This window comes from Cherax quadricarinatus, chromosome 3 (genome assembly GCF_038502225.1).
Source record: "Cherax quadricarinatus isolate ZL_2023a chromosome 3, ASM3850222v1, whole genome shotgun sequence".
NCBI lineage: Eukaryota > Metazoa > Arthropoda > Malacostraca > Decapoda > Parastacidae > Cherax > Cherax quadricarinatus.
The window spans coordinates 24,428,232-24,455,872 of record NC_091294.1 but is presented as its reverse complement, the minus strand read 5'-3'; the positions used below and the strand labels follow the sequence as shown (position 1 = coordinate 24,455,872).

The 27,641-nt window shown below is 40.5% G+C and overlaps 1 protein-coding gene across 4 annotated transcripts in view; it reads right to left on the bottom strand.

Moving 5' to 3' along the window:
* Positions 1 to 27,641, bottom strand: part of LOC128684088 (streptococcal hemagglutinin) — a 184,911-nt gene that overhangs the window by 153,181 nt on the left and 4,089 nt on the right. For all 4 annotated transcript variants that reach the window (XM_053770225.2, XM_070090845.1, XM_070090852.1 and 1 more), the window contains exon 2: positions 16,108 to 16,273. In XM_053770225.2, the coding sequence (XP_053626200.2) occupies positions 16,108 to 16,273 (166 nt within the window). The remainder of the gene's footprint in view (positions 1 to 16,107; positions 16,274 to 27,641) is intronic.

Here is a 27,641-nt window from a genome sequence, read left to right as displayed (position 1 = left end):
CAGCGACTTTGCGGTGAATTTTTGTATCATTTTAATGGCTGCATTCTCTTGTTTTGGTCTCATTTGACAGAATGAACGATATATTACAAAAATAGATATGATTTTGATTATTTTGATGACAGAAAGTACCTAGAAATTGAGCTCAAAGTAGTGGAAATGTTCGATTTTTGCCGATGTTCAAGAGTAAACATGACATCACCATTCACTCCATGTCCAACGGGCCAGTCTAATACACAGTCACGAATGGGTTGACATTATTTATGCAATTATTACAATAATGCAGTGGTGTGCATGACAGTAAATCTTATATTTTTAGTGTGAATAAAAATTCAAAATGGAAAGCAAGTGTATTATAAGAAGGGCGTGGAGATGTGACTAATGATCAGAGAAAATGTTATTTTAGTGCCAGGAATGTCTGCATTCTTTATTCTGAACCCTATTTTGAAATTGGCATCTCTTGAAATTTGTGTGCAATTGGTCAAATTATCGATTTCTAACCACTTTATTCGGTAGTTAAAATAGGTAAATGGGAAATTTCGTGCTCAGGGATTCTAGCAAAATAGCTATGAGTTTGACAGACTGGAGCAATGGGTCAAAAATAGGGTGCAAAGTGGGTGAAATCGCCGATACATAAATATCATCATTGGGTCATGTGTATACTAACCAAACCACTCTATAATCCGGCAAAATCACAAATCCGGCACCCTACAGGTCCCAAGGATGTCGGATTAGTGATGGTCAACCTGTATGTACACAGGAATAACATCAGCATCCATCCAAAATTTGCCAGCACAAACAAGCAGAATTTACAACCATATGAATCATAGGCCATCTTGAGCGATAGGTATGTTTAACAAATACAGTGGACCCCCGCCTTACGAACACATCGCATTACGTTAAATCCGCCATACGAAGTATTTGAATGCAAAAATTTTGCCTCGTTTCATGTGATTCGTCTGGGAAGTGTCCCGCGTGGCCTCAGCTGCCCCATGCGTGCCAGTGATTACAAGCCAGCCAGTGTGGTCGCATCTAAGCATACATTCAGTACATTTCATATTATCACAGTGCTTTCAGTGCTTGTAGCTGCAAAATAAGTCACCATGGGCCCCAAGAAAGCTTCTAGTGCCAACCCTGTGTTAAAAAGGGTGAAAATTACTATGGAAATGAAGAAAGAGATAATAGCTAAGTACAGTGGACCCCCGCATACCGTTGGCATCACATAACGTTTAATCCGCATACCGCTCGCTTTAATCGCAAAAATTTTGCCTCACATACCGCTCAAAAACCCGCTCACCGCTGTTCGTCCGAGACGCGTCCAATGTGCGCCCTCAGCCAGCCTCACATGTGCCGCCCGTGCCATTGTTTACCAGCCAGCCTCCGCGGTAACATCCAAGCATACAATCGGAACATTTCGTATTATTACATAGTTTTTGGTGATTTTCTCTGGAAAATAAGTGACCATGGGCCCCAAGAAAGCTTCTAGTGCCAACCCTACAGCAATAAGGGTGAGAATTACTATAGAGATGAAGAAAGAGATCATTGATAAGTATGAAAGTGGAGTGCGTATCGCCGACCTGGCCAGGTTGTACAAGAAACCCCAATCAACCATCGCTACTATTGTGGGCACCAGAAAGGCAATCAAGGAAGCTGTTCTTGCCAAAGGTTTAACTGTGTTTTCGAAGCAAAGATCGCAAGTGATGGAAGATGTTGAGAGACTCTTATTGGTGTGGATAAATGAAAAACAGCTAGCAGGAGATAGCGTCTCTCAAGCGATCATAAGCGGAAAGGCTAGGAAGTTGCATGAGGATTTAATTAAAAAAATGCCTGCAACTAGTGCTGATGTGAGTGAATTTAAGGCCAACAAAGGTTGGTTTGAGAGATTTAAGAAGCATAGTGGCATACATAGTGTGATAAGGCATGGTGAGGCTGCCAGTTCGGACCACAAAGTGGCTGAAAAATATGTGCATGAATTCAAGGAGTACATAGAGGCTGAAGGACTGAAACCTGAACAAGTGTTTAATTGTGATGAAACAGGCCTGTTTTGGAAGAAAATGCCAAGCAGGACCTACATTACCGAGGACATAAGCCTATGAAAGACAGGCTTACTTTGTTGATGTGTTCCAATGCTACTGGTGATTGCAAAGTTAAGCCTTTATTAGTGTATCACTCTGAAACTCCCAGAGCGTTCAGGCAAAAGAATGTCCTCAAGGAGAATTTGTGTGTGCTGTGGAGGGCAAACAGTAAGGCATGGGTCACTAGGGACTTTTTCTATGACTGGTTACACCATGCATTTGCCCCCAATGTGAAAGATTACCTAACTGAAAAGAAATTAGAACTTAAGTGCCTCCTGGTGTTAGACAATGCCCCTGGTCATCCTACAGACGTGGCAGAGCGACTTTATGGGGACATGAAATTCATTAAGGTGAAGTTTTTGCCTCCTAATACCACTCCTCTCCTGCAGCCCATGGACCAGCAGGTTATTGCAAACTTCAAAAAAACTGTACACAAAAGCTCTGTTTGAAAGGTGCTTTGTAGTGACCTCAGAAACTCAACTGACTCTAAGAGAGTTTTGGAGAGAGCACTTTAATATCCTCAATTGTGTAAACCTTATAGGTAAGGCTTGGGAGGGAGTGACTAAGAAGACCTTGAACTGTGCTTGGAAGAAACTGTGGCCAGAATGTGTAGACAAAAGGGATTTTGAAGGGTTTGAGGCTAACCCTGAGAGGATTATGCCAGTTGAGGAATCCATTGTGGCATTGGGAAAGTCCTTGGGGTTGGAGGTTAGTGGGGAGGATGTGGAAGAGTTGGTGGAGGAGGACAATGAAGAACTAACCACTGATGAGCTGATAGATCAACTTCAACAGCAAGAGGCCAGACCTGAGGAAACTGGTTCAGAGGAGGGGAGAGAGAAATTGAAGAAGTTGCCTACTACAAAGATTAAGGAAATCTGTGCAAAATGGCTTGAAGTGCAAACCTTCATGGATGAAAATCACCCTCACACAGCTATTGCAAGCCGTGCTGGTGATTATTACACTGACAATGTTGTGAAACACTTTAGGGAAGTCATAAAGGAACGAGAGGTACAGGCCACTATTGACAGATATGTTGTGCGAAAGAAGTCCAGTGACTCTGAAGCTGGTCCTAGTGGCATTAAAAGAAGAAGGGAAGTAACCCCAAAAAAGGACTCGACACCTCAAGTCTTAATGGAAGGGGATTCCCCTTCTAAACACTAACACTTTCTCTCTCCTCCTCCCATCCCATCAATCATCACCAGATCTTCAATAAAAGTAAGTGTCATGTAATTGTGCATGCCTTTTTCAGTTTGTGTGTATTAAAATTAACATTTCATGTGGTAAAATTTTTTTTTTTTTCATACTTTTGGGTGTCTTGCACGGATTAATTTGATTTCCATTATTTCTTACGGGGAAAATTCATTCGCATACCGATCATTTCGCATAACAATGAGCCCTCTTGCACGGATTAAAATCGCTATGCGGGGGTCCACTGTACGAAAGTGGAGTGCGTGTCTCGGAGCTGGCCAGGTTGTACGTATACCAAACCCCAATCAACCATCGTTACTATCTTGGCCAACAAGACAGCAATCAAGGAAGCTGTTCTTGCAAAAGGTGCAAGTTTGCTTTCGAAACAGAGATCGCAAGTGATAGAAGATGTTGAGAGACTGTTATTGGTGTGGATAAACGAAAAACAGATAGCAGGAGATAGCATCTCTCAAGCGATCATATGTGAAAAGGCTAGGAAGTTGCATGACAATTTAATTAGAAAAATGCCTGAAACTAGTGGTGATGTGAGTGAATTTAAGGCCAGCAAAGGGTGGTTTGAGAGATTTAACCTTTTGAGGGTCGACAGGCCCTCTCCGAGACTTGTTCTCAGGGTCGGCAAAATTTAAAAAAAACAATTATTTTTTCTTATGAAAAGATAGAGAATCTTTTCCCGATCATAATGACACCAAAAGTATGAAATTTTATGGAAAACTTACGGAATTATGCTCTCGCGAAGTTAGCGGTCTCGACAATGTTTACGCATCGGCAATTTTGCCCACTTTGAGCCCTGTTTTCAGCCGATTCCTGTGTACTAGTCGACAAAAATCATAACTATTTCTCTAGAACTCCATTTTTTCTATTGAATGAGTACAAGAAACCACCCATTTACTGATTTCAACTATCCAATACAGTGGTCAGAATTTAGCAATTTTGCCAATTTCACACAAATTTCAAAAGATGCCAATTTCCAAATAGGGTCCAGAATAAACAAGAAAGACATTCCTGGCACTAAAATAACATTTCCTCTGTTCGTTAGTCACATCCCCAGGCCCCTCTTATATTTCTTTGGCTTTCCACTTTCAATTTTTATTCTTACAAAAAATAGAAGATTTACTGTTATGCTGACTGCTGCATTAGTGTAGAAATGATATAAATAATATCAGCGCACTTGTGAAAGAATATTAGACTCATCAGTTGACGTGTATTGGACACTTGGCATGATTTGTTTACTTTTGAACTTTGGTAAAAATCAAACATTTCTGCTACTTTGAGCTCAATTTCAAGGTACTTTTCATTGTAAAACCAGTCAAAATCATCTCAATTTCTGTAATATGTCTTCCATTCTATAAAATGAGACCAAGAAAACTAGAATACAACAATAAATACCATACGAAAATACAGTGCAAAGTCGCTGTTTTATTCCAAAAACACGGTCAAAGTTTTTTTTTTCTCATTATGCATTATGCACTGTGTGCTGCAGGATTTTTTTTATACTGCGCACACTGACCACATAGACCCATTCTTTCATATGTAGGCCTACCAGCTTTCTCCCACTTGATTTGAGGGTGCTAGAATTTAGGCGTACTAGTACGTCAAAAACCCTGGGTCGTAAGCCGTACTAGTACGGCTGAAACCCTCAAAGGGTTAAGAATCGTAGTGGCATACATAGTGTGATAAGGCATGGTGAGGCTACCAGTTCGGACCAAAAAGCAGCTGAAAAATATGCGAAGGAATTCAAGGAGTACATAGACAGTGAAGATTTGCAACCTGAACAATGTTTACTTGTGACTAAACAGGCCTGTTTTGGAAGAAAATGCCAAGCAGGACCTACATTACTCAGGAGGAAAAGGCACTCCCAGGACATAATCCTATGAAAGACAGGCTTACTCTTCTGATGTGTGTTAATGCTAGTGGTGATTGCAAAGTGAAGCCTTTATTGGTGTATCACTTTGAAACTCCCAGAGCATTCAGGCAAAAACAATGTTGTCAAGGCTAATTTTTGTGTGCTGTGGAGGGCAAACAGTAAGGCATGGGTCACTAGGGATTTTTTCTATGACTGGTTACACCATGCATTTGCCCCCACTGTGAAAAATTACCTAATGGAAAAGAAATTGGACCTTAAGTGCCTCCTGGTATTAGACAATGCTCCTGGTCATCCTTCAGACTTGGCAGAGCGACTTTCTAGGGACATGAGCTTCATTAACCCTTTCAGGGTCCGTCCCGTAGATCTACGGCTTTACGTTCAGTGTCCAAACCGTAGATCTACGCCAAAATTCTAGTGGCGTCAAATTTAGTGCGAAAACGCTGGTAGGCCTACATGTGAGAGAACGGGTCTGCGTGGTGTGTGTGCACCATAATCAAAAATTCTAGGCGCCCGCATAGCATTGTGGGAACGCCGGTTCAGTTACCTTTGTTCACCATGCCTCGTCGCAAGGCAGCTCTCACTCCAAGGAAAACTGGGACTCTCCTCTTCCTATCTGATAGTTCTGACTCTGATGGAAGTGGAAATGAAGACGAATTCTTTGGCTTTGATCAGTTAGTGACCGAAAGGAATGACCAGGATATCAATAACAGTGCAGAAAACCCTGACGATCCTCAACCTTCTACCTCTGGTGTGGGCACTCCTCAGTCACAGTCAGTTTTACCTCATCGCAAGAGAAAACTATTATCTTCGCATGGCCAGGCCTCTGACTTCAGTAATGATGATGATAGTGACGTGGATTGTGATTTTATTGCTCTTGACGATCATTCAAGTAGTGATAGTGAGGAAACATATTCACCAGTGAAGCGTCGGTATATACGCCGCCGCATGCGCTCAGGTAATGTTCCCTATGCAGTGCCCAGGGGATGGCGTACATCCCGGAGTACATCCTGTGGCCCTACACCAGGAATAGACAGTGAAAGAGAGGATGATGTGGCTACACTTGGCATGGATAGACCACAGGCATCAGTAGGTGGTGGTAGTGGTGATGGTAGTGCCAAGGCCATGCATGACTCACCAGCCCAGGCTGGGACCCACGCTGCTGGCTCTTCAGTTCAAGGACAAAGTGGAGTATCAGCCACCAGCCCACCACAACCACAACTACCAGCACAACCAGCCTATGATGTCCAGTATCCACCAGCAAACCGTATCTGGGATTGGCAGCAAAATCCCAAGCCCCACCACTTTGATGACTCTCAAAGTGGAATTCTACCTACTTGTCCCCTTGGAACCACTGTCAATGAACTGGAATTTTTTTAATTATTCTTTGACCAGCCCTTGATGGAAACTATTGTCAGGGAAAGTAACAAGTATTTTGAGTACACCATGGCAAATACGGTGATATCACCACAGTCAAGACTACATCGGTGGAAAGAGACGACTGTTGCAGAAATGTATGTGCTTTTTGCAACAATAATGCTTATGCCTCATGTATATAAGCATAATATAAAAGCATACTGGTCCACAGATCGGCTAATTTGTACCCCGGTCTTCAGTGAAATCATCCCAGTGAACAGGTTTATCTTACTGTTACGCATGTTGCACTTCTCTGACAAAACCAGGCCTGACAGAAGTGACAGGTTATACAAGATTAGAAATGTTTTTATGTATCTGAAAGAAAGGTTCAACATGTACTTTTATCCATTCAAGAATCTTGTACTTGACAAATCTTTGATTTTGTTCAAAGGTAGACTGTCATTCAATCAGTATATACCGAGCAAGAGGAAACACTTTGGTATAAAACTGTTTGTACTCTGTGACTGTGACAGTGGCCTGGTATTGGATATTGTTATATACACGGGAAGTAAAACATTGAAAAATGCCAGGATGTCATTGGGTATCTCAGGTGACATAGTGAGAAGCATGATGGCACCTTATCTTGGTAAGGGGCATACATTATATACCGATAACTGGTACACAAGCCCTTTACTCAGTGATTTCTTGCGAGTGAACAAGACAGACGTATGTGGCACACTGCGTTCTAATCGTAAATATATGCCCAGGTTCAACGCAGGTGCTCGTGGTGATGAGGTGCAGGTGTTTACTGCCAATGACATCATGACATTACGGTGGTATGACAAACGAGATGTCACATTGTTGACAACCATTCACCGTAACAAAATGCAAGACAGTGGCAAAGTTGATAGAATGACTAATGAACATATTCGAAAACCAGTGACAGTGATTATACACAAAACATGCGCTTGGTTGACAAATGTGACATGCAGATTGCCTTTGCTGATTGTGTTCGTAAGAGTTACAAGTGGTACGTGAAACTTTTCTTCCATCTCATGGACATTTCAATACTCAATGCATATAATATGTACCAAGTGAAGACTGGCAATAGACCACCTTATGGTGAATTTTGTTTGTCTGTTGTCAGACAACTCATAATGAAGTACCAGGTAACAACACGTGCTATACAACAACGTCCTCGAACTACTCAGGATATACCCAAGCGTTTGAGGAGGGAAGGTGATTATTTCATAATACAGCATCCCGCAACTAAGAAGAAATTTGCTCAGAAGAGATGCATTGTCTGTGCACAAACAAAACGATGGCAATGAAGATGCAAAGACACTCGGTTTATGTGCGAGGAATGTAAGGTACCTCTGTGCATGGTGCCTTGTTTCAAGGAGTTCCACAAGCTCCAGTGCTGTATAGTCCTTGTGGCTTAGCGCTTCTTTTTTGATTATAATAATAATCCACAAGCTCCAGCAGTTCTAAAAACATGTCCAGTGATTGTAAATATGTAAATATATGATAGAACATTAGTATTACACAAGATTTGTGCATGTTTATTGTAATAAACAAAAGTGATAAACAATAATATGATAATAACTTTAGTGCAGTTATTGTGTTCAATACAGTGAGTTTATATATACACATTATATACAGTATTGGTCTCTCAGGCCCCAAATGTCAGTAGGAAAAGTATTACAAAAAAAGTAATTTTTAAATGAAGATGGTAAGATTTACTCCTTTTGTAATAAAGAGTTCGGGATACATAAATACACACATTAAAATCAATTAATCTTTAATATATATAAATCAACTATCTTTGGTCTAGAGGTATTTGAACTATGATATAATAATAATATGTACATGTTACTATAATAAATTATAATCAGCATTTTACTAAAATATAATTAATAATTAATAACCCTACACAGGGTACAACTCTTGACACTACTGTCACTATATATATATATCTCTATGCTAAAACAATAAATTATAAATAACATTTTTATAATAATAAATTACAATCAACTGCCTCTCACGACACGAAGTCAGTCACACGACACTGTTCAGTGTACACTACAACCAGGCCATCTTCAGTGTCCCACGACACCCTTTTCATCTCAGTGTTCCACTACGGTCCTGTGCATATCTCAGTGTTCCACTCCATCGTACGTCCCTCAGTGTCACACTACGGTCCTGGCCCAGTTCAGTGTAACACTCCAACCTTTTCTTCATGTAATGTCCCACTAAACAGCATCTGACGACTCCGGCCCACAGTTGATCAACGTAGACGGTGAGTCCACAGACATCACCGGTAGTCCAGTAAATCCTCTCCAAAGGCGGTTGACACACCGCTAGCCGAACACCATGCTGCAAGCTCACTGAATGCGGCCGTCAAGTAACTGAGGCCAACAGACTCAGTGAGCTGCGGTGAGCGGTTCTTCTAACGCCAGTAGATAGGTACGATTCGGTGGTCAGGTACCTACTGCATAGACGTGTACCCTGAGGAGTTCAGGTACTTAATGTTGAAGCCAGTAGACGTGTACCCTTCGGTGGTCAGGTACCTACTGCTTAGGTGTGTACAGCGAGGCGCTCAGGTACATAATATTTCTAAAGCCAGTAGACGTGTACCCTTCGGTGGTCAGGTACCTACTGCTTAGGTGTGTACAGCGAGGCGCTCTGGTACATACTGTTACTAAAGCCAGTAGACGTGTACCCTTCGGTGGTCAGGTACCTACTGCTTAGGTGTGTACAGCGAGGCGCTCTGGTACATACTGTTACTAAAGCCAGTAGACGTGTACCCTTCGGTGGTCAGGTACCTACTGCTTAGGTGTGTACCGTGAGGCGCTCTGGTACATACTGTTACTAAAGCCAGTAGACGTGTACCCTTCGGTGGTCAGGTACCTACTGCTTAGGTGTGTACCGTGAGGCACTCAGGCTCTTACTGCTCTAAGGCCGGCTCAGCAGCCCCCACATTGGGTTTGATGACGCACCCAGTGGTACTGCCGGCCGGCAGGTTAACTATTTAACCGCTAGTTTGGCAGGGGCCGCAACACCCCCACCACAAAAGGACCGACACACAAAGATCAATGTAATATGTATCCCGAACCGTCATCCCGGATATGATCGTCCAGAAATCATTCTAGATAATCATTATCCTCCCGGACAGGCCACTCATATATTACAAAAAAAGTAATTTTTAAATGAAGATGGTAAGATTTACTCCTTTTGTAATAAAGAGTTCGGGATACATAAATACACACATTAAAATCAATTAATCTTTAATATATATAAATCAACTATCTTTGGTCTAGAGGTATTTGAACTATGATATAATAATAATATGTACATGTTACTATAATAAATTATAATCAGCATTTTACTAAAATATAATTAATAATTAATAACCCTACACAGGGTACAACTCTTGACACTACTGTCACTATATATATATATCTCTATGCTAAAACAATAAATTATAAATAACATTTTTATAATAATAAATTACAATCAACTGCCTCTCACGACACGAAGTCAGTCACACGACACTGTTCAGTGTACACTACAACCAGGCCATCTTCAGTGTCCCACGACACCCTTTTCATCTCAGTGTTCCACTACGGTCCTGTGCATATCTCAGTGTTCCACTCCATCGTACGTCCCTCAGTGTCACACTACGGTCCTGGCCCAGTTCAGTGTAACACTCCAACCTTTTCTTCATGTAATGTCCCACTAAACAGCATCTGACGACTCCGGCCCACAGTTGATCAACGTAGACGGTGAGTCCACAGACATCACCGGTAGTCCAGTAAATCCTCTCCAAAGGCGGTTGACACACCGCTAGCCGAACACCATGCTGCAAGCTCACTGAATGCGGCCGTCAAGTAACTGAGGCCAACAGACTCAGTGAGCTGCGGTGAGCGGTTCTTCTAACGCCAGTAGATAGGTACGATTCGGTGGTCAGGTACCTACTGCATAGACGTGTACCCTGAGGAGTTCAGGTACTTAATGTTGAAGCCAGTAGACGTGTACCCTTCGGTGGTCAGGTACCTACTGCTTAGGTGTGTACAGCGAGGCGCTCAGGTACATAATATTTCTAAAGCCAGTAGACGTGTACCCTTCGGTGGTCAGGTACCTACTGCTTAGGTGTGTACAGCGAGGCGCTCTGGTACATACTGTTACTAAAGCCAGTAGACGTGTACCCTTCGGTGGTCAGGTACCTACTGCTTAGGTGTGTACAGCGAGGCGCTCTGGTACATACTGTTACTAAAGCCAGTAGACGTGTACCCTTCGGTGGTCAGGTACCTACTGCTTAGGTGTGTACCGTGAGGCGCTCTGGTACATACTGTTACTAAAGCCAGTAGACGTGTACCCTTCGGTGGTCAGGTACCTACTGCTTAGGTGTGTACCGTGAGGCACTCAGGCTCTTACTGCTCTAAGGCCGGCTCAGCAGCCCCCACATTGGGTTTGATGACGCACCCAGTGGTACTGCCGGCCGGCAGGTTAACTATTTAACCGCTAGTTTGGCAGGGGCCGCAACAAAAAGAAAAATATTAGAAAAGAAAAAGCTATAAAAAACGTAAAATAAAGTAATGCGCGTATGTGGAAATTGTCGATGTTGCCGCCACCAGGTCATTTTGGGTCAACTTCTCGGCACTGTATCTCGGTAAGTACTGATCAGAAATTTTTTGTGTGTGTGTTTTATTACCTTCACAAAAATATACTCTAATTCTGTAAGAAAATTTTTTTTTTTTTTTTTTTTTTTTTTTTCAAAATTTCTTGGACACTGGGGCACCCCTTCTGATTTTGGCCTTGGACCCTGAAAGGGTTAAGGTCAAGTTTTTGCCTCCTAATACCACTCCTCTCCTGCAGCCCATGGACCAGCAGGTCATTTCAAGCTTCAAAAAACTCTACACAAAAGCTATGTTTCAAAAGTGCTGACCTCAGACACTCGACTGACTCTAAGAGAGTTTTGGAAAGATCACTTTAGCATCCTTAGTTGTGTAAACCTTATAGGTAAAGCTACTCTGCTTGGAAGAAACTGTGGCCACAATGTGTATAAGAAAGGGATTTTGAGGGGTTTGAGGCAAACCCTGAGAAGCGTATGCAAGTTGTGGAATCCAATGTGGCATTGGGGAACTCCTTGGGGTTGGAGGTTAGTGGGGAGGATGCGGAAGAGTTGGTGGAGGAGGACAATGAAGAAGTAAGCACTGAAGAGCTGCAAGATCATCTTCAACAGCAAGAGGCCAGACCTGAGGAAACTGCTTCAGAGGAGAGGAGAGAGAAATTGAGGAAGCTGCCTACTTCAAAGATTAAGGAAATGTGTGCAAAGTGGGTTGAACCGCAAACCTTTGCGGATGAAAATCACCCTGACACAGCTACTGCAAGCCGTGCTGGTGACTATTACAATGACAATGTTATGGCCCATTTTAGGAAAGTCTTAAAGGAATGGGAGGTACAGAACTCTATGGACAGATTTGCTGTGTGACAGAGGTCCAGTGACTCTCAAGCTGGTCCTAGTGGCACTAAAAGAAGAAGGGAAGTAACCCCGAAAAAGGACTTGATACCTCAAGTCCTAATGGAAGGGGATTCCCCTTCTAAACAATAACACCTTCCACACTCTCCCCTCCTCCCATCCCATCAATCATCACCAGATCTTCAATAAAGGTAAGTGTCATGTATTCTATTCTTAGTAGAGTAGTAATTGTGTATGTCTTCTTCAGTTTGTGTGTATTAAAATTAATATTTCATGTGGTAAAATTTTTTTTTTTTCATACTTTGGGGTGTCAGGAACAGATTAATTTGATTTCCATTATTTCTTATGGGGAAAATTAATTCGCCTTACGATAATTTCGGCTTACGATGAGCTCTCAGGAATGGATTAATATCGTAAGGCGGGGGTCCACTGTATAGTACTGTACAGTACATAGAATTTTAAATTAACCCTATAAACTTTACTCTTGCAATCATTTACTTATTCACCATGGCTATATCACTTCAGTTTTATCAATCACCAGCTAATGTATTCCACATCTTCCCATTAGATCATTGTTCCCTTTTCTATCTATCCTAGAATCACATATCTACTCAGACTGAGCATCTCTACTCTTTATACTAACATCACACTAGTATTTCAAGTACAAAACTGGTACACCTTCTAAACACAATTATCAAATTAAAAGCTCCTTAAAAAGATAAGTCATAACATACTGTACCCAGATCACAACATAACAGAAGTACAGACATGTGTGCACAGGGCTCCTGACCAGCAAAATGCGATCAGTCACGAGGGTGTCTTCACAAAATTCAACTTATATAACAAAAACATACAATGAGAACAAGTCATGTCCTAAATGAAACAAGCTGGGTAGATATCCTTAACAACATGGATCCAAACTCTGTGGTTCTTGAGATCTGCTCAAGGCACATTCCGTTAAGAAAAAGAAAGATGATATAAAGTAGAAAGAGAGAGATGCTTCCTATACAGATGAAGGTGAGAAGTCACAGAGCCGCTGAGAGAGGCCAATGTAATTGAAAAACGAAGGGAGGCACTGGTCAATGAAATTGCAAATATCGAACTTTAGCTGAAGGAATCTTACAGGAGACAAGAATCGTAGGAAGAACTAAATGTCATAAAGGAAATTAGAAAAAAAAATACTTTTTCTCTTATGCCAAATCAAAGAGAAAAACATCCAGTATAGGGCCCCTGCTTAGGTGTGATGGGACATACACAGATGACAGCCAAGAAATGAGTGAGATACTAAAGTCCCAATATGACTCGGTGTTAACCCTTTCAGGGTTTCGGCCGTACTAGTACGGCTTACGACCCAGGGTTTTTGACGTACTAGTACGCCTAAATTCTAGCGCCCTCAAATCTAGTGAGAGAAAGCTGGTAGGCCTACATATGAAAGAATGGGTCTATGTGGTCAGTGTGCGCAGTATAAAAAAAATCCTGCAGCACACAGTGCGTAATGAGAAAAAAAAAACTTTGACCGTGTTTTTGGATTAAAACAGCGACTTTGCACTGTATTTTCGTATGGTATTTATTGTTGTATTCTAGTTTTTCTGGTCTCATTTTATAGAATGGAAGACATATTATAGAAATTGAGATGATTTTGACTGGTTTTACAAAGAAAACTACCTTGAAATTGCGCTCAAAGTAGCAGAAATGCTCGATTTTTACCAAAGATCAAAAGTAAACAAATCATGCTATGCGTCCAATACATGTCAACTGGTGAGTCTAATATTCTTTTACAAATGCGCTGATAATATTTATACCAATTCTACACCAATGCAGTAGTCTGAATAACAGTAAATCTTCTATTTTTTTGTGAAAATAAAAATTCAAAGTGGAAAGCAAAAGAATGTAAGAGGGGCATGGGAACATGACTAGTGAACAGAGGAAATGTTATTTTAGTGCCAGGAATGTCTTTCTTGTTTATTCTGGACCCTATTCGGAAATTGGCATCTTTTGAAATTTGTGTGAAATTGGCAAATTTGCTAAATTCTGACCACTGTATTGGATAGTTGAAATCAGTAAATGGGTGGTTTCTTGTACTCATTCGATAGGAAAAATGGAGTTCTAGTGAAATAGTTATGATTTTTGTTGACAAGTACACTGGAATTGGCCAAAAATAGGGCTCAAAGTGGGCAAAATCGCTGATGCGTAAACATCGTCGAGATCGCTAACTTCGAGAGAGCATAATTCCGTAAGTTTTCCATCAAATTTCATACTTTTGGCGTCATTATGATCGGGAAAAGATTTTCTGTCTTTTCATAAGAAAAAAATAATCTTTTTTTTTTTTTTTGAAATTTGGTCGACCCTGAGAACAAGTCTCTGAGAGGGCCTGTCGACCCTGAAAGGGTTAAGCGAGCCGCTACCCAGACTAAGGGTCGCCAATCCAAATAAATTCTTTATGAACGAGACCCAAAATCTGGTCATCCCCAAAATCTCGGATACTATCCTAACACCACAAGACTCTGAAAAGGCAACAAATAACACACCCATGCACTCTACCCTAGGCCCAGACTAGTGGAACTTCGTGTTCATCAAAATCTGCAAGAAGCCTCTGTCACGTGCCTTCAGCATTCTATGGAGAGGGAGCATGGACACATGGGTCATCCCACACTCACTAAAACAACAGACATACCCCCACTCTACAAAGGTGGCAGTAAAGCAATCGCAAAGAACTACAGACCAATAGCACTAACATCCCAAATCATAAAAATCTTTGAAATAGTTTTAAGAAGCAAGATTGCCAACCACCTAGATGCCCATCAATTACACAACCCAGGGCAACACGGGTTTAGAGCAGATCGCTCCTGCCTGTTCCAGCTACTGGACCACTATGACAAGGTCCTGGATGCTCTAGATGATAAACAAAATACAGATGTAGTATACAGAGACACTGCAAAAGCCTTTGACAAGTGTGACCATGGTGTAATAGTGCACAAAATGCGTGATAAAGGAATAATAGGTAATGTTGGAAGATGGATCTATAACTTCCTCACAAATAGAACACAAAGAGTAATAGAAATCAGAGTAAAGTCTGAGACAGCTATGGTGAAAAGCTCTGTTCCACAAGGCACAGTACTCGCTCCCATTTTATTCCAGATCATCATATCTGACACAGATGAGATTTAAGCCATAGCTCCGTGTCTACCTTTGCGGATGACACACAAATTGCTATGACAGTGACCTCCATCGAAGACACTGCAAGACTCCAAGCGGACATCAACCAAATCTTCAAATGGGCCATTCAAAACAATGTGAAGTTCAGTGACATTTCAACTACTCAGATATGGATAACATGAGGAAATTAAAACTCTATCAGGGCATACAATGAATTCTAAATATACAATAGAGCAAAAAAGTAATGTGAAGGACCTGGGAGTGATAATGTCAGAGGATCTCGTCCTCAAAGACCGCAATAACGTATCTACCGCATCTGCTAGGAAAATGATAGGATGGATAATGAGAACCTTCAAAACTATGGGTGCCAAGCCCATGATGATTCTCTTGAAATCGCTTGTTATCTCTAGGCTGGAATACTGCTGTACACTAACTGCTCCCTTCAAGGCAGGCAAAATTACTGACTTGTAGAGTGTACAAAAAACTTTCACAGCACACATAAGTACAATAAGGCACCTAAATTACAGGGAACGGTTGAAGTCCCTTGATTTGTATTCCCTGGAATGCAGGCAAGAGATACATGATAATATACACTTGGAAAATCCTAGAGGGATAAGTACCAAACATGAACACGAAAATCACTCCTTATGAAAGCAAAAGACTTGGCAGGAGATGCAACATTTCCCCAATGAAAAGCAAGACTGTTCAACTGCCTCCCAGTATACATAAGGGGGATTACCAAGAGACCCCTGGCTGTCTTCAAGAAGGCACTGGACAGGCACCTAAAGTCAGTACCTGACCAGCCGGGCTGTGGTTCGTATGTCAGTTTGTGTGTGGCCAGCAGTAACAGCCTGGTTGATTAGACCCTGATCCACCACGGGGCCTGGTCTCAGACCAGGCAGCGGGGGCATTGACTCCTGAAACCCTCTCCATGTATACTACAGGTATACTCATGTGTGTGGTAAACTTACTGTTTATGCTGACCAGTGTGCTGCTCAATAGCCTTAGGAGTAAGTCTTCGGAGAATCACCATCGGGGACATTCTGTGACTTGTCTGATACTTGGTAGTCTTAGAATTGGCAAGATACAGCTCCCGAATTTCTTGCAAAAATTTTTCAACTGGCATGATTTGTTTTTCTGAAAAAAAAAAATACAAAATTAAAACTGTATTGCACCACCACAGTACACTAGTATAGAAAAATATCCATGGCAACACAGTACTCACTAAACAGAGCACCCTTGAGAAACAATGCCCCATATGTAAAAGAATGTGTATATACAGTAGACCGTTGTTTAACACAATTTTGTCTGGCATGTTTTGGTTATAGCACAACTGGAGAATTGCAGCATATTTTTGTTTAACACTTCGTAAAATTAATTTAACATGGCTGCAGGAGGGGAAAAAATTTTGAGCACATGGTCGCCCGCGGGGCAGGATGGGCTACAGCCATCCCTTGCCAGCAACAGCCACCCCCACCACCATCCCAGCCTTCAGTCCTGTACATGTGTTGGGCGAACCTGTGCCAGTAGCTCGCTGTGCTTGTTTAGATACGTATTAATTGCCATTTCTTAAATCTGCCATGCAATCATGGCACCCAGTAGGCATACAAGTGTTGTTGAGAGTTGCAAGAAAAGGTTTAAGCATTTAAATCTTAGACTTAACGAAGAAAGCGAGATATTAGACAAAATAGCCTGTAGCCGGAATGAAGTGTCATTTTGTACATAAAAAGAATGAGGTATATATGAGTTTGTGTGATGACTGACTGACTTGACTGAATGACTTGACTGATTGAATGATTTGATTGACTTACTGAATGACTTGACTGACTCACTGAATGACTTGACTGATTTACTGACTTGACTGACTGAATGACTTGACTTACTGAATGACTTAGACATTTTCAACGAAGAGGACCCTGAAACGGTGTCTAGAGCCGCTGATGCCTTACTGTCAATTGTACAATGTACTGTAGGGTAAAATAGAACAGAAATCTCTTACAGAATTTATGCTCACTCCAGTACAACCATCAACTTCAGTACCAGAACCTCTACCATCCACCTCAGCCCAGTAGGACCACAACATAACTCTACACTCTCTTCACAATCATCCACAAACATCAGCACGCACAATTTAAGGAAAGAAATACTATTATTTCTGTTGTATTTGTACTCTTATGTAGTTAAAACATAATACATGTACATCATGACAATGAACTACAATTATATATTCACTTTTATTTTTGTAAGATCTGTTAGTCTAAAAAGTTGTTTAGCTTTTTGGGGGTCCCAGGAACATAACCATATTTTTTCCCATACATTCTTGAGCTTGTCTATCACGGTTTTGCCTAACTTGAATAAATATAGGCCAATATCCAACTTACACCCTCTCTCTAAAATCTTCAAAAAATTAATTCATAAGCGAATCTATTCCTATCTCATCTCCCACAACATACTCAACCTCTGTCAGTTTGGGTTCAGGGCTAATAAAAATATGAATGCTATTATACACATGCTAGAACAAATATACACTGCACTAGAGAAAAAAGAGGTACCACTGGGAATCTTCATTGATTTACGTGAAGCTTTTGATACAGTTGACCATGACTTGCTCCATATAAAATTGTCGCACTATGGTATAAGAGGGCACTCCCTCAACTACCTAAAGTCATACCTCAGCAAGTTAGTTTAATATGTTTATTATGCACCCTATACCCATTCTGTGGGCGGTAGTCAAAAGATTACAGAGGTACATAATTGGTCCAGGGACTGGACTCCAAAGTTTTGATAGCTGAGCAAGTTACAGAGGTAATGAACTCACAATTTACAAAGGTAATGAACTCACAATTTACAAAGGTAATGAACTCCAGGTAGGTCTGGTCACAATTATGACAAGTTACAAAGGTATTTACAGATTACAGAGGTACGTAATGGGTCCAGGGACTGGGCCCAACAGAAGCCAATATGTGTACACAAATGGAGCAAACTCTTCTGCACAGCCAATTACAGTTGGTGTCCCACAGGGAAGTGTCCTTGGCCCTCTTCTCTTTCTCATTTACATAAATGACCTAACAAATGCATCGCAACTACTCAAACCCACACTATTTTCAGATGACACTACATACGTTTTCTCTCACCCGACCCCAGTCATGCTAGCCAATACTGTGAATACCGAATTACAGAAAATATCTACCTGGATGAGGACTAACAAACTTACTCTCAACACTGACAAAACCTACTTCATTCAGTTTGGTAACAGAGCTACAGATGTCCCTCTTAACATAATGATAAACGGATCACCTATCACAAAGCTCACAGAGGGAAAATTCTTACGAATCCACCTTGATAATGGACTCAAATTTCAAACACATATACAACAAATGTCCAAGACCATAGGCATACTATCGAAGATACGGTACTATGTTCCACAGTCAGCCCTCCTGGCCCTGTATCACTCACTTATTTACCCCTATCTCACCTATGGAATTTGTGCATGGGGCTCAACAACAATAAACCAACTCAGACCATTAATTACCCAACAAAAGGCTGCAGTCAGAATGATAATAAATTCCCACTAGAGGCAGCACACACCACCAATATTCAAAACTCTAAACCTACTCACGATACAAAACATCCATACTTATTATTGTACCTACAACATACATAGAACACTTAACTCGGATATAAACCCTCCCCTCAAACGTCTCCTTAACAACCCCAACTGAACACATGACCATAACACAAGGCACAGATCACTCTTTGATGTTCCTCGTGCCCATCTCACACTATGCAAAAACTCAATGCACATAAAAGGACCAAAAATCTGGAATTCATTACCTGGGAATATAAAAGAAACACTGTTTATAAATTCAAGTCTCTTCTTAAAAATCACTTACTTACCCACAACTAAATAAATACTGAATAATTGTATCTCATAAATGTTTAACCTGTGACCCAATCAAACTTTGTTATTTTTAATTACATTACCTAACAGAATACTTCATTCTACTGAATGCAAAGCAACACAGTAAATGACCTCACCTATGCTATTTGTGCTTGGGGATCAACTGCAGCAATATACCTAAAGCCAATAATAACTCAACAAAAAGCTGCAATAAGAATAATCATTAAATCCCATCCCTGGCAACACCCCCACCCCCCACTCTTCATAGATCTAAACTTACTCCCTGTTCAGAACATCCACACTTACTACTGTGCAATCTACATATACAGGAATAAATAACAAAAAGGCACAATACCGTGACTGGAACGATACACAAATAACCCGGACCGAAACGTCGTCGTAAGCTTCTGTCTTTTATGTGCGGGTTATTTGTGTACATATACAGGACCTTAAATTCCAATATTAACCTTGACCTAAAATGCTTTCTTGATAGTTGTGACAGGACCCACAGGCATAACACCAAACACAAACATCTCTACGACATTCCCAGTGTCCGGCTAAACATTTACAAAAATTCAATGTATGTCAAAGGCCTTAAAATCTGGAACACCCTACCTGAAAACTCGAGAACTGCAGACATATTCATCACCTTCAAAACTACTGTTAGAAAACATCTTATCTCCCTGATACACCCCATCAACTAACTACATAAAAACCACCTGGTGGTCCACACTTATACTCACTCACTCACCCATTTAACTATAAGCACAGAAATACATATCCTAATCTTAAAATAATGATTCCTAACTAGTCATAAGTTTGCCTGTGATACTCCAATATAGAAACTATGTATTGTGCCAAAACAAAAGCATTCACAGTGCTAATCTCACAAACTAGTATTTGTCACTTAGCATTTAGTCAACTTACTCCACAATTTGTTATAATTTAGGGTTAAGAATTAATCTAAGTTTGCCCAAAATGCCTAGCCATGCTAGGTGTTCTAGTGGCCCCCCTCTGTAATTAGTATTTTACTACATGTAAACCACACAATAACCAAAATCTGTAAACCCTGCATTGTAATCCTTATAGAGAATAAACTTTGATTTGATTTGATTTGATTTGATTTGATTTGATATGGCCTGTCTTAGAAATACTTATTTGTGCTTAATTATAAACTGTTTACAACAATGTTTACCAAGTTAATTTTAAGCCTGTCCATAATGCTCTGCATACAAGGGGCTTTGGCATGTTACACTTAACCACTGTATTTCCTTGTACTTCTATGTATCATGTTCAAATAAATAAATAAATCAATAAACATGGCATTTTCAGGAACGTAACTACCATGTTAAACAACATTCTACTGTAGTGTACTGAAATACTGTACTGTAAAGAAATGAACTAGATGAGCACACCATGAGCATGTATGGAAGAGTCAAAATGAAAGGGATTAAAGAATGGACACTGTATGATCCACATCAGTGAAAAATAACTCAGTAGGGCCCCACTTTACGGCGTTTTGCCTTACAGCATTCCACTAATTATGACGAAAACTTGCTATATGGCGAGTGGTCTTTCTAATATGGCATGCCCCACCTGGTTTGTTTACATTCTCCATGAGCACCTCTCTCTATTGTGTCTGGATATTTTCCAAAATTTCAAGTACGTATTTTAAAGTTATTGCTGTCTCATAAACATGCTAGATAACAGGGATATCTTGCTACTCCTACTTACACTTTAGTCACACTTCACAGACACGCACATACATATATATATATACATACATCTAGGTTTTTCTCCTTTTTCTAAATAGCTCTTGTTCTTCTTTATTTCTTCTATTGTCCATGGGGAAGTGGAAAAGAATCTTTCCTCCGTAAGCCATGCGTGTCATATGAGGCGACTAAAATGCTGGGAGCGATGGGCTAGTAACCCCTTCTCCTGTAGACATTTACTAAAAAAGAGAAGAAAAACTTTATAAAACTGGGATGCTTGAATGTGCGTGGATGTAGTGCGGATGACAAGAAACAGATGATTGCTGATGTCATGAATGAAAAGAAGTTGGATGTCCTGGCCCTAAGCAAAACAAAGCTGAAGGGAGTAGGGGAGTTTCAGTGGGGGGAAACAAATGGGATTAAATCTGGAGTGTCCGAGAGAGTTAGAGCTAAGGAAGGGGTAGCAGTAATGTTGAAGGATCAGTTATGGAAGGAGAAAAGAGAATATGAATGTGTAAATTCAAGGATTATGTGGATTAAAGTAAAGGTTGGATGCGAAAAGTGGGTCATAATAAGCGTGTATGCACCTGGAGAAGAGAGGAATGTAGAGGAGAGAGATAGATTTTGCGAGATGTTAAGTGAATGTATAGGAACCTTGGAACCAAGTGAGAGAGTAATTGTGGTAGGGGACCTGAATGCTAAAGTAGGAGAAACTTTTAGAGAGGGTGTGGTAGGTAAGTTTGGGGTGCCAGGTGTAAATGATAATGAAAGCCCTTTGATTGAACTTTGTATAGAAAGGGGTTTAGTAATACGTAAAACATATTTTAAGAAAACGAGGATAAATAAGTATACAAGATATGATGTAGGGCAAAATGACAGTAGTTTGTTGGATTATGTATTGGTAGATAAAAGACTGTTGAGTAGACTTCAGGATGTACATGTTTAGAGAGGGGCCACAGATATATCAGATCACTTTTTAGTTGTAGCTACACTGAGAGTAAAAGGTAGATGGGATACAAGGAGAATAGAAGCATCAGGGAAGAGAGAGGTGAAGGTTTATAAACTAAAAGAGGAGGCAGTTAGGGTAAGATATAAACGGCTATTGGAGGATAGATGGGCTAATGAGAGCATAGGCAATGGGGTCAAAGAGGTATGGGGTAGGTTTAAAAATGTAGTGTTAGAGTGTTCAGCAGAAGTTTGTGGTTACAGGAAAGTGGGTGCGGGAGGGATGAGGAGCGATTGGTGGAATGATGATGTAAAGAGAGTAGTAAGGGAGAAAAAGTTAGCACATGATAAGATTTTACAAAGTAGAAGTGATGCAAGGAGAGAAGAGTGTATGGAGAAAAAGAGAGAGGTTAAGAGAGTGGTGAAGCAATGTAAAAAGAGAGCAAATGAGAGAGTGGGTGAGATGTTATCAACAAATTTTGTTGAAAAAAAGAAAAAGTTTTGGAGTGAGATTAACAAGTTAAGGAAGCCTAGAGAACAAATGGATTTGTCAGTTAAAAATAGGAGAGGAGAGTTATTAAATGGAGTGTTAGAGGTATTGGGAAGATGGAGGGAATATTTTGAGGAATTGTTAAATGTTGATGAAGATAGGGAAGCTGTGATTTCGTGTATAGGGCAAGGAGGAATAACATCTTGTAGGAGTGAGGAAGAGCCAATTGTGAGTGTGGGGAAAGTTGGTGAGGCAGTAGGTAAAATGAAAGGGAGTAAGGCAGCCGGGATTGATGGGAGATAGATAGAAATGTTAAAAGCAGGTGGGGATATAGTTTTGGAGTGGTTGGTGCAATTATTTAATAAATGTATGGAAGAGGGTAAGGTACCTAGGGATTGGCAGAGAGCATGCATAGTTCCTTTGTATAAAGGCAAAGGGGACAAAAGAGAGTGCAAAAATTATAGGGGGATAAGTCTGTTGAGTATACCTGGTAAAGTGTATGGTAGAGTTATTATTGAAAGAATTAAGAGTAAGACGGAGAATAGGATAGCAGATGAACAGGGAGGCTTTAGGAAAGGTAGGGGGTGTGTGGACCAGGTGTTTACAGTGAAACATATAAGTGAACAGTATTTAGATAAGGCTAAAGATGTTTTTGTGGCATTTATGGATTTGGAAAAGGCGTATGACAGGGTGGATAGGGGGGCAATGTGGCAGATGTTGCAGGTGTATGGTGTAGGAGGTAGGTTACTGAAAGCAGTGAAGAGTTTTTACGAAGATAGTGAGGCTCAAGTTAGAGTATGTAGGAAAGAGGGAGATTATTTCCAAGTAAAAGTAGGCCTTAGACAAGGATGTATGATGTCACCGTGGTTAATATATTTACAGATGGGGTTGTAAGAGAAGTAAATGCGAGGGTCTTGGCAAGAGGCGTGGAGTTAAACGATAAAGAATCACACATAAAGTGGGAGTTGTCACAGTTGCTCTTTGCTGATGACACTGTGCTCTTGGGAGATTCTGAAGAGAAGTTGCAGAAGTTGATGGATGAATTTGGTAGGGTATGCAAAAGAAGAAAATTAGAAGTGAATACAGGAAAGAGTAAGGTTATGAGGATAACAAAAAGATTAGGTGATGAAAGATTGGATATCAGATTGGAGGGAGAGAGTATGGATTAGGTGAATGTATTCAGATATTTGGGAGTGGCCGTGTCAGCGGATGGGTCTATGAAAGATGACGTGAATCATAGAATTGATGAGGGGAAAAGGGTGAGCGGTGCACTTAGGAGTCTGTGGAGACAAAGAACTTCGTCCTTGGAGGCAAAGAGGGGAATGTATGAGAGTATAGTTTTACCAACGCTCTTATATGGGAGTGAAGCATGGGTGATGAATGTTGCAGCGAGGAGAAGGCTGGAGGCAGTGGAGATGTCAAGTCTGAGGGCAATGTGTGGTGTGAATATATTGCTGAGAATTCGTAGTTTGGAAGTTAGGAGGAGGTGTGGGATTACCAAAACTGTTGTCCAGAGGGCTGAGGAAGGGTTGTTGAGGTGGTTTGGACATGTAGAGAAAATGGAGCAAAACAGAATGACTTCAAGAGTATATCAGTCTGTAGTGGAAGGAAGGCGGGGTAGGGGTCACCCTAGGAAAGGCTGGAGGGAGGGGGTAAAGGAGGTTTTGTGTGTGAGGGGCTTGGACTTCCAGCGGGCATGCGTGAGCGTGTTTGATAGGAGTGAATGGAGTCAAATAGTTTTTAATACTTGACGTGCTGTTGGAGTGTGAGCATTCATGAAGGGATTCAGGGAAACCGGCAGGCCGGACTTGAGTCCTGGAGATGGGAAGTACAGTGCCTGCACTCTGAAGGAGGGGTGTTAATGTTGCAGTTTAAAAACTGTAGTGTAAAGCACCCTTCTGGCAAGACAGTGATGGAGTAAATGATGGTGAAAGTTTTTCTTTTTCGGGCCACCCTGCCTTGGTGGGAATCGGCCAGTGTTAATAAAATAAATAAAAAATAAAGTTATTGCATATTTTATATGTACTCTGATACACACACGTACGTACGTACATGTGTGTGTGTGTGTGTGTGTGTGTGTGTGTGTGTGTGTGTGTGTGTGTGTGTGTGTGTGTGTGTGTGTGTGTGTGTGTGTGTGTGTGTGTGTGTGTTTGTTTGTTTTCCGGGGGGGGATCTCAATGCCCCTGGAGCCCACTAAAATCTGTTACTGAAATCAAATTAAAGTATTTGTATCTCTCTTTACTATACTCCAAGTTAATTTTTTTAAATATGGCACACATTCATTCATTCTTCAACAGTTTTTGTAATTAAGGTGATTACTTGAGAGATTTGAGCAGGTCCATGCTGTTTGAATACGGTCATGCGATGATCTTTGTGAAATATTTTATGTAGTTTTTATGTAGGAATATTTATGGTCATACAAAATAAATTTATTAAGGTGCAATAACACTTCTGGAAAATAATTTTAATATTTTTAATGCAGTATTCCTTTGTGATAACCGTGCAAAATACAGTCCTGAACATAATACCTCAGCCCATACCAGGTCATAGCATGCTGTGGTCCTGGACATTTCCTCAGTGTTATTAATTATATAAATATTCTTTTGTGCAGGAGGATAAGGAATCTGTCACTGAGTGAAGGGGAGGATTCCGTGGATTCATCATACAGCACTGAAGATAAAGATGAAGATGAAGATGAAGATGAGTGTGTTACTACTCAAAGCACTGATGCCTTACCATTCGACATTCAACATAATCTGACAGTGGAGAGTTCAGTGAATAAGAAAGTGTACAGACCATCAGAAACAGCAGTGGCTTTGACTGAAGATGCACAATACATGGAGTCTGATATTGATGGCAATGTTGATGATGCAATGAATTCTGATTATTCTGGGGAATTCCCAGATCTTACTGACCCTTCATGGGAAAGTCCCAGCAAGGAAGGTAGCAATACAAAATCCCCAAAGAAGCGACTGAAAAAGAAAAGGAAACTGGGAGAAGAAAATAAAAAGAGAGGAGATGCTAAACTGATGAAAAGTGCCAGGAAGGCTTTTGAACATCAACGCAAAATGTTTAGAGCTAACAAAGATATGAAAACAATAAATAAAGGTGGACAAGCCAATATAATGCAATCAGAGTTGCCTATAAATAATGCAAAGTCACCTGAACGCGTACTACAGGGCATCCAGCAAAGTTCCACATTCTCTGGCAAAAATATAGCTTTCTTCGAAAAACTGAGGAAAAATATGTTACGGACAATTCAGAAAGACAGTTTGATAGGATTCAAGTTGACAGGAGATCCAAATCTACCAGTGTCCTCTGGGCCTCCCTTAATTTCCTCTGCCATGCATATGGAAAAAGATGAGGTTTTATTACCTACCTTAGAAGCGGCATCTTCTAATAATCCCAATTTAATAGCCTTGTCTTCTGATGCCAATGTAAATAAAGATGGTACAAACTGTGGCAATATAGAAGGTGACCTAAACAATTCCTATGATTCAGATCAAACTGTGGCATTTGAAGAATCACAATCACAACACACAAGTCCATTTCAAAATAACAACACAGAAATAATCAAAAAAAGAAAAAGATCAGAGAGTAAGGAAAAGGAAATTAGTGTTGGGAAAATTGAGAGAAATAAGGAAAAGGAAATTAGTGTTGGGAAAATTGAGAGAAATAAGGCAAAAAGTTAGAGTCAAGATAGACCTCAGGTATCAGCATTGCAAATGCCAGTGGAAACAGTACCATCAACTTTTGCCAGCATTCTCCCTGTTCCCACAGTAAGGCAGGGTGCTAATGAGATGGGTTCAGGCATGGACACTGGTATTTCATTAAGAACTGACAGGGTGCTCCAGGAAAGAGAAACATCCTCTGTTGGCGAGAAAAACAAACCCAAAGAAACTAATTACGAAGGTTCAGCATTGTTACTAGGTCAGGAAATTTCCAAGGGATCACATGTAGAAGATGGGAAAGAGAATAGATCATCTTGTGCATTACCAGTTGAAGCAGCATCTGTGACTAAGAGTGATGATGAGAAAAGAAGTGAATTAATTGAGAAGGGAACCCTTGAGTTAAATGGGTCGTGCTCTAGCAATTTATCCGAGTTACAACACAAGAAAATGAAGTGTGAGGAGAAGATCGAGTCATTAAAGACAGAATTTAATAGAAGGATTTCACTTCTCGAAGCTGAAAGAAAACATTATGACAAGGAGATAGACAAGACGACAGCTATGTTAAGTTGTTGTTACGCATCTTTGAAAAGCTCATCTGGGAATAGTGCTGCTAATAGAGTTGCATCTCTTGCTTCTCCCGAGGATATAGGTTAGAATGTCTGAACATTACTGTATTGCTGTATAAGAATTTTTTTATTTACATATATTTTTTACATATATTTACATATATAAAAGTAGTAGGCTGGTAGACAGCAATCACCCAGGGAGGTACTACCGTTCTGCCAAGTGAGTGTAAAACGAAAGCCTGTAATTGTTTTACATGATGGTAGGATTGCTGGTGTCTTTTGTCTGTCTCATAAATATGCAAGATTACAGGTACATCTTGCTACTTCTACTTACACTTAGGTCACACTAAACATACATGTACACGTTTATTTATACACACTCATCTGAGTTTTCTTTGATTTTATCTTAGTTCTTGTTCTAGTTACTTTTCCTTTTATATCCATGGGGAAGTGGAATAAGAATCTTTGCTCCGTAAGCCATGCGTGCTGTAAAAGTCAACTAAAATGCTGGGAACAATGGGCTAGTAACCCCTTTTCCTGTAATAATTACTAAAAAGAATAAGAAGAAAATTGTCAAAGTGAGAAGTCTGAATGTGCGTGGATGTTGTGCAAATGATAAGAAAGAGATGATTGTGGATGTTATGAATGAGAAGAAGCTGGATGTCCTGGCTTTAAGTGAAACAAAGCTGAAGAGGGTGGGCGAGTTTCAGTGGAGATGAATAAATGGGATTAGGTCAGGGGTTTCTAATAGAGTTAGAGCTAAAAAAAAAGTAGCAATAATGTTGAAGGATAAGCTATGGCAGGAAAAGAGGGAGTATAAATGTATTAATTCAAGGATTATGTGGAGTAAAATAAAGGTTGGATGTGAGAAGTGGGTTATAGTAAGCATATATGCACCTGGGGAAGAGAGAAGTTTAGAGGAGAGAGATTTTGGAAAATGTTGAGTGAATGCGTGGGGAGTTTTGAACCAAGTGTAAGAGTACTTGTGGTTGGGGATTTTAATGCTAAAGTGGGTAAAAATGTTGTAGAGGGAGTAGTAGGTAATTTTGGGGTGCCAGGGCTAAATGAAAATGGGGAGCCTTTAATTGAGCTATGTGTAGAAAGAGGTTTGGTAATAAGTAATATATATTTTATGAAAAAGAGGATAAATAAATATACAAGGTATAATGTAGCACATAATGAAAGTAGTTTGTTAGATTACGTATTGGTGGATAAAAGGT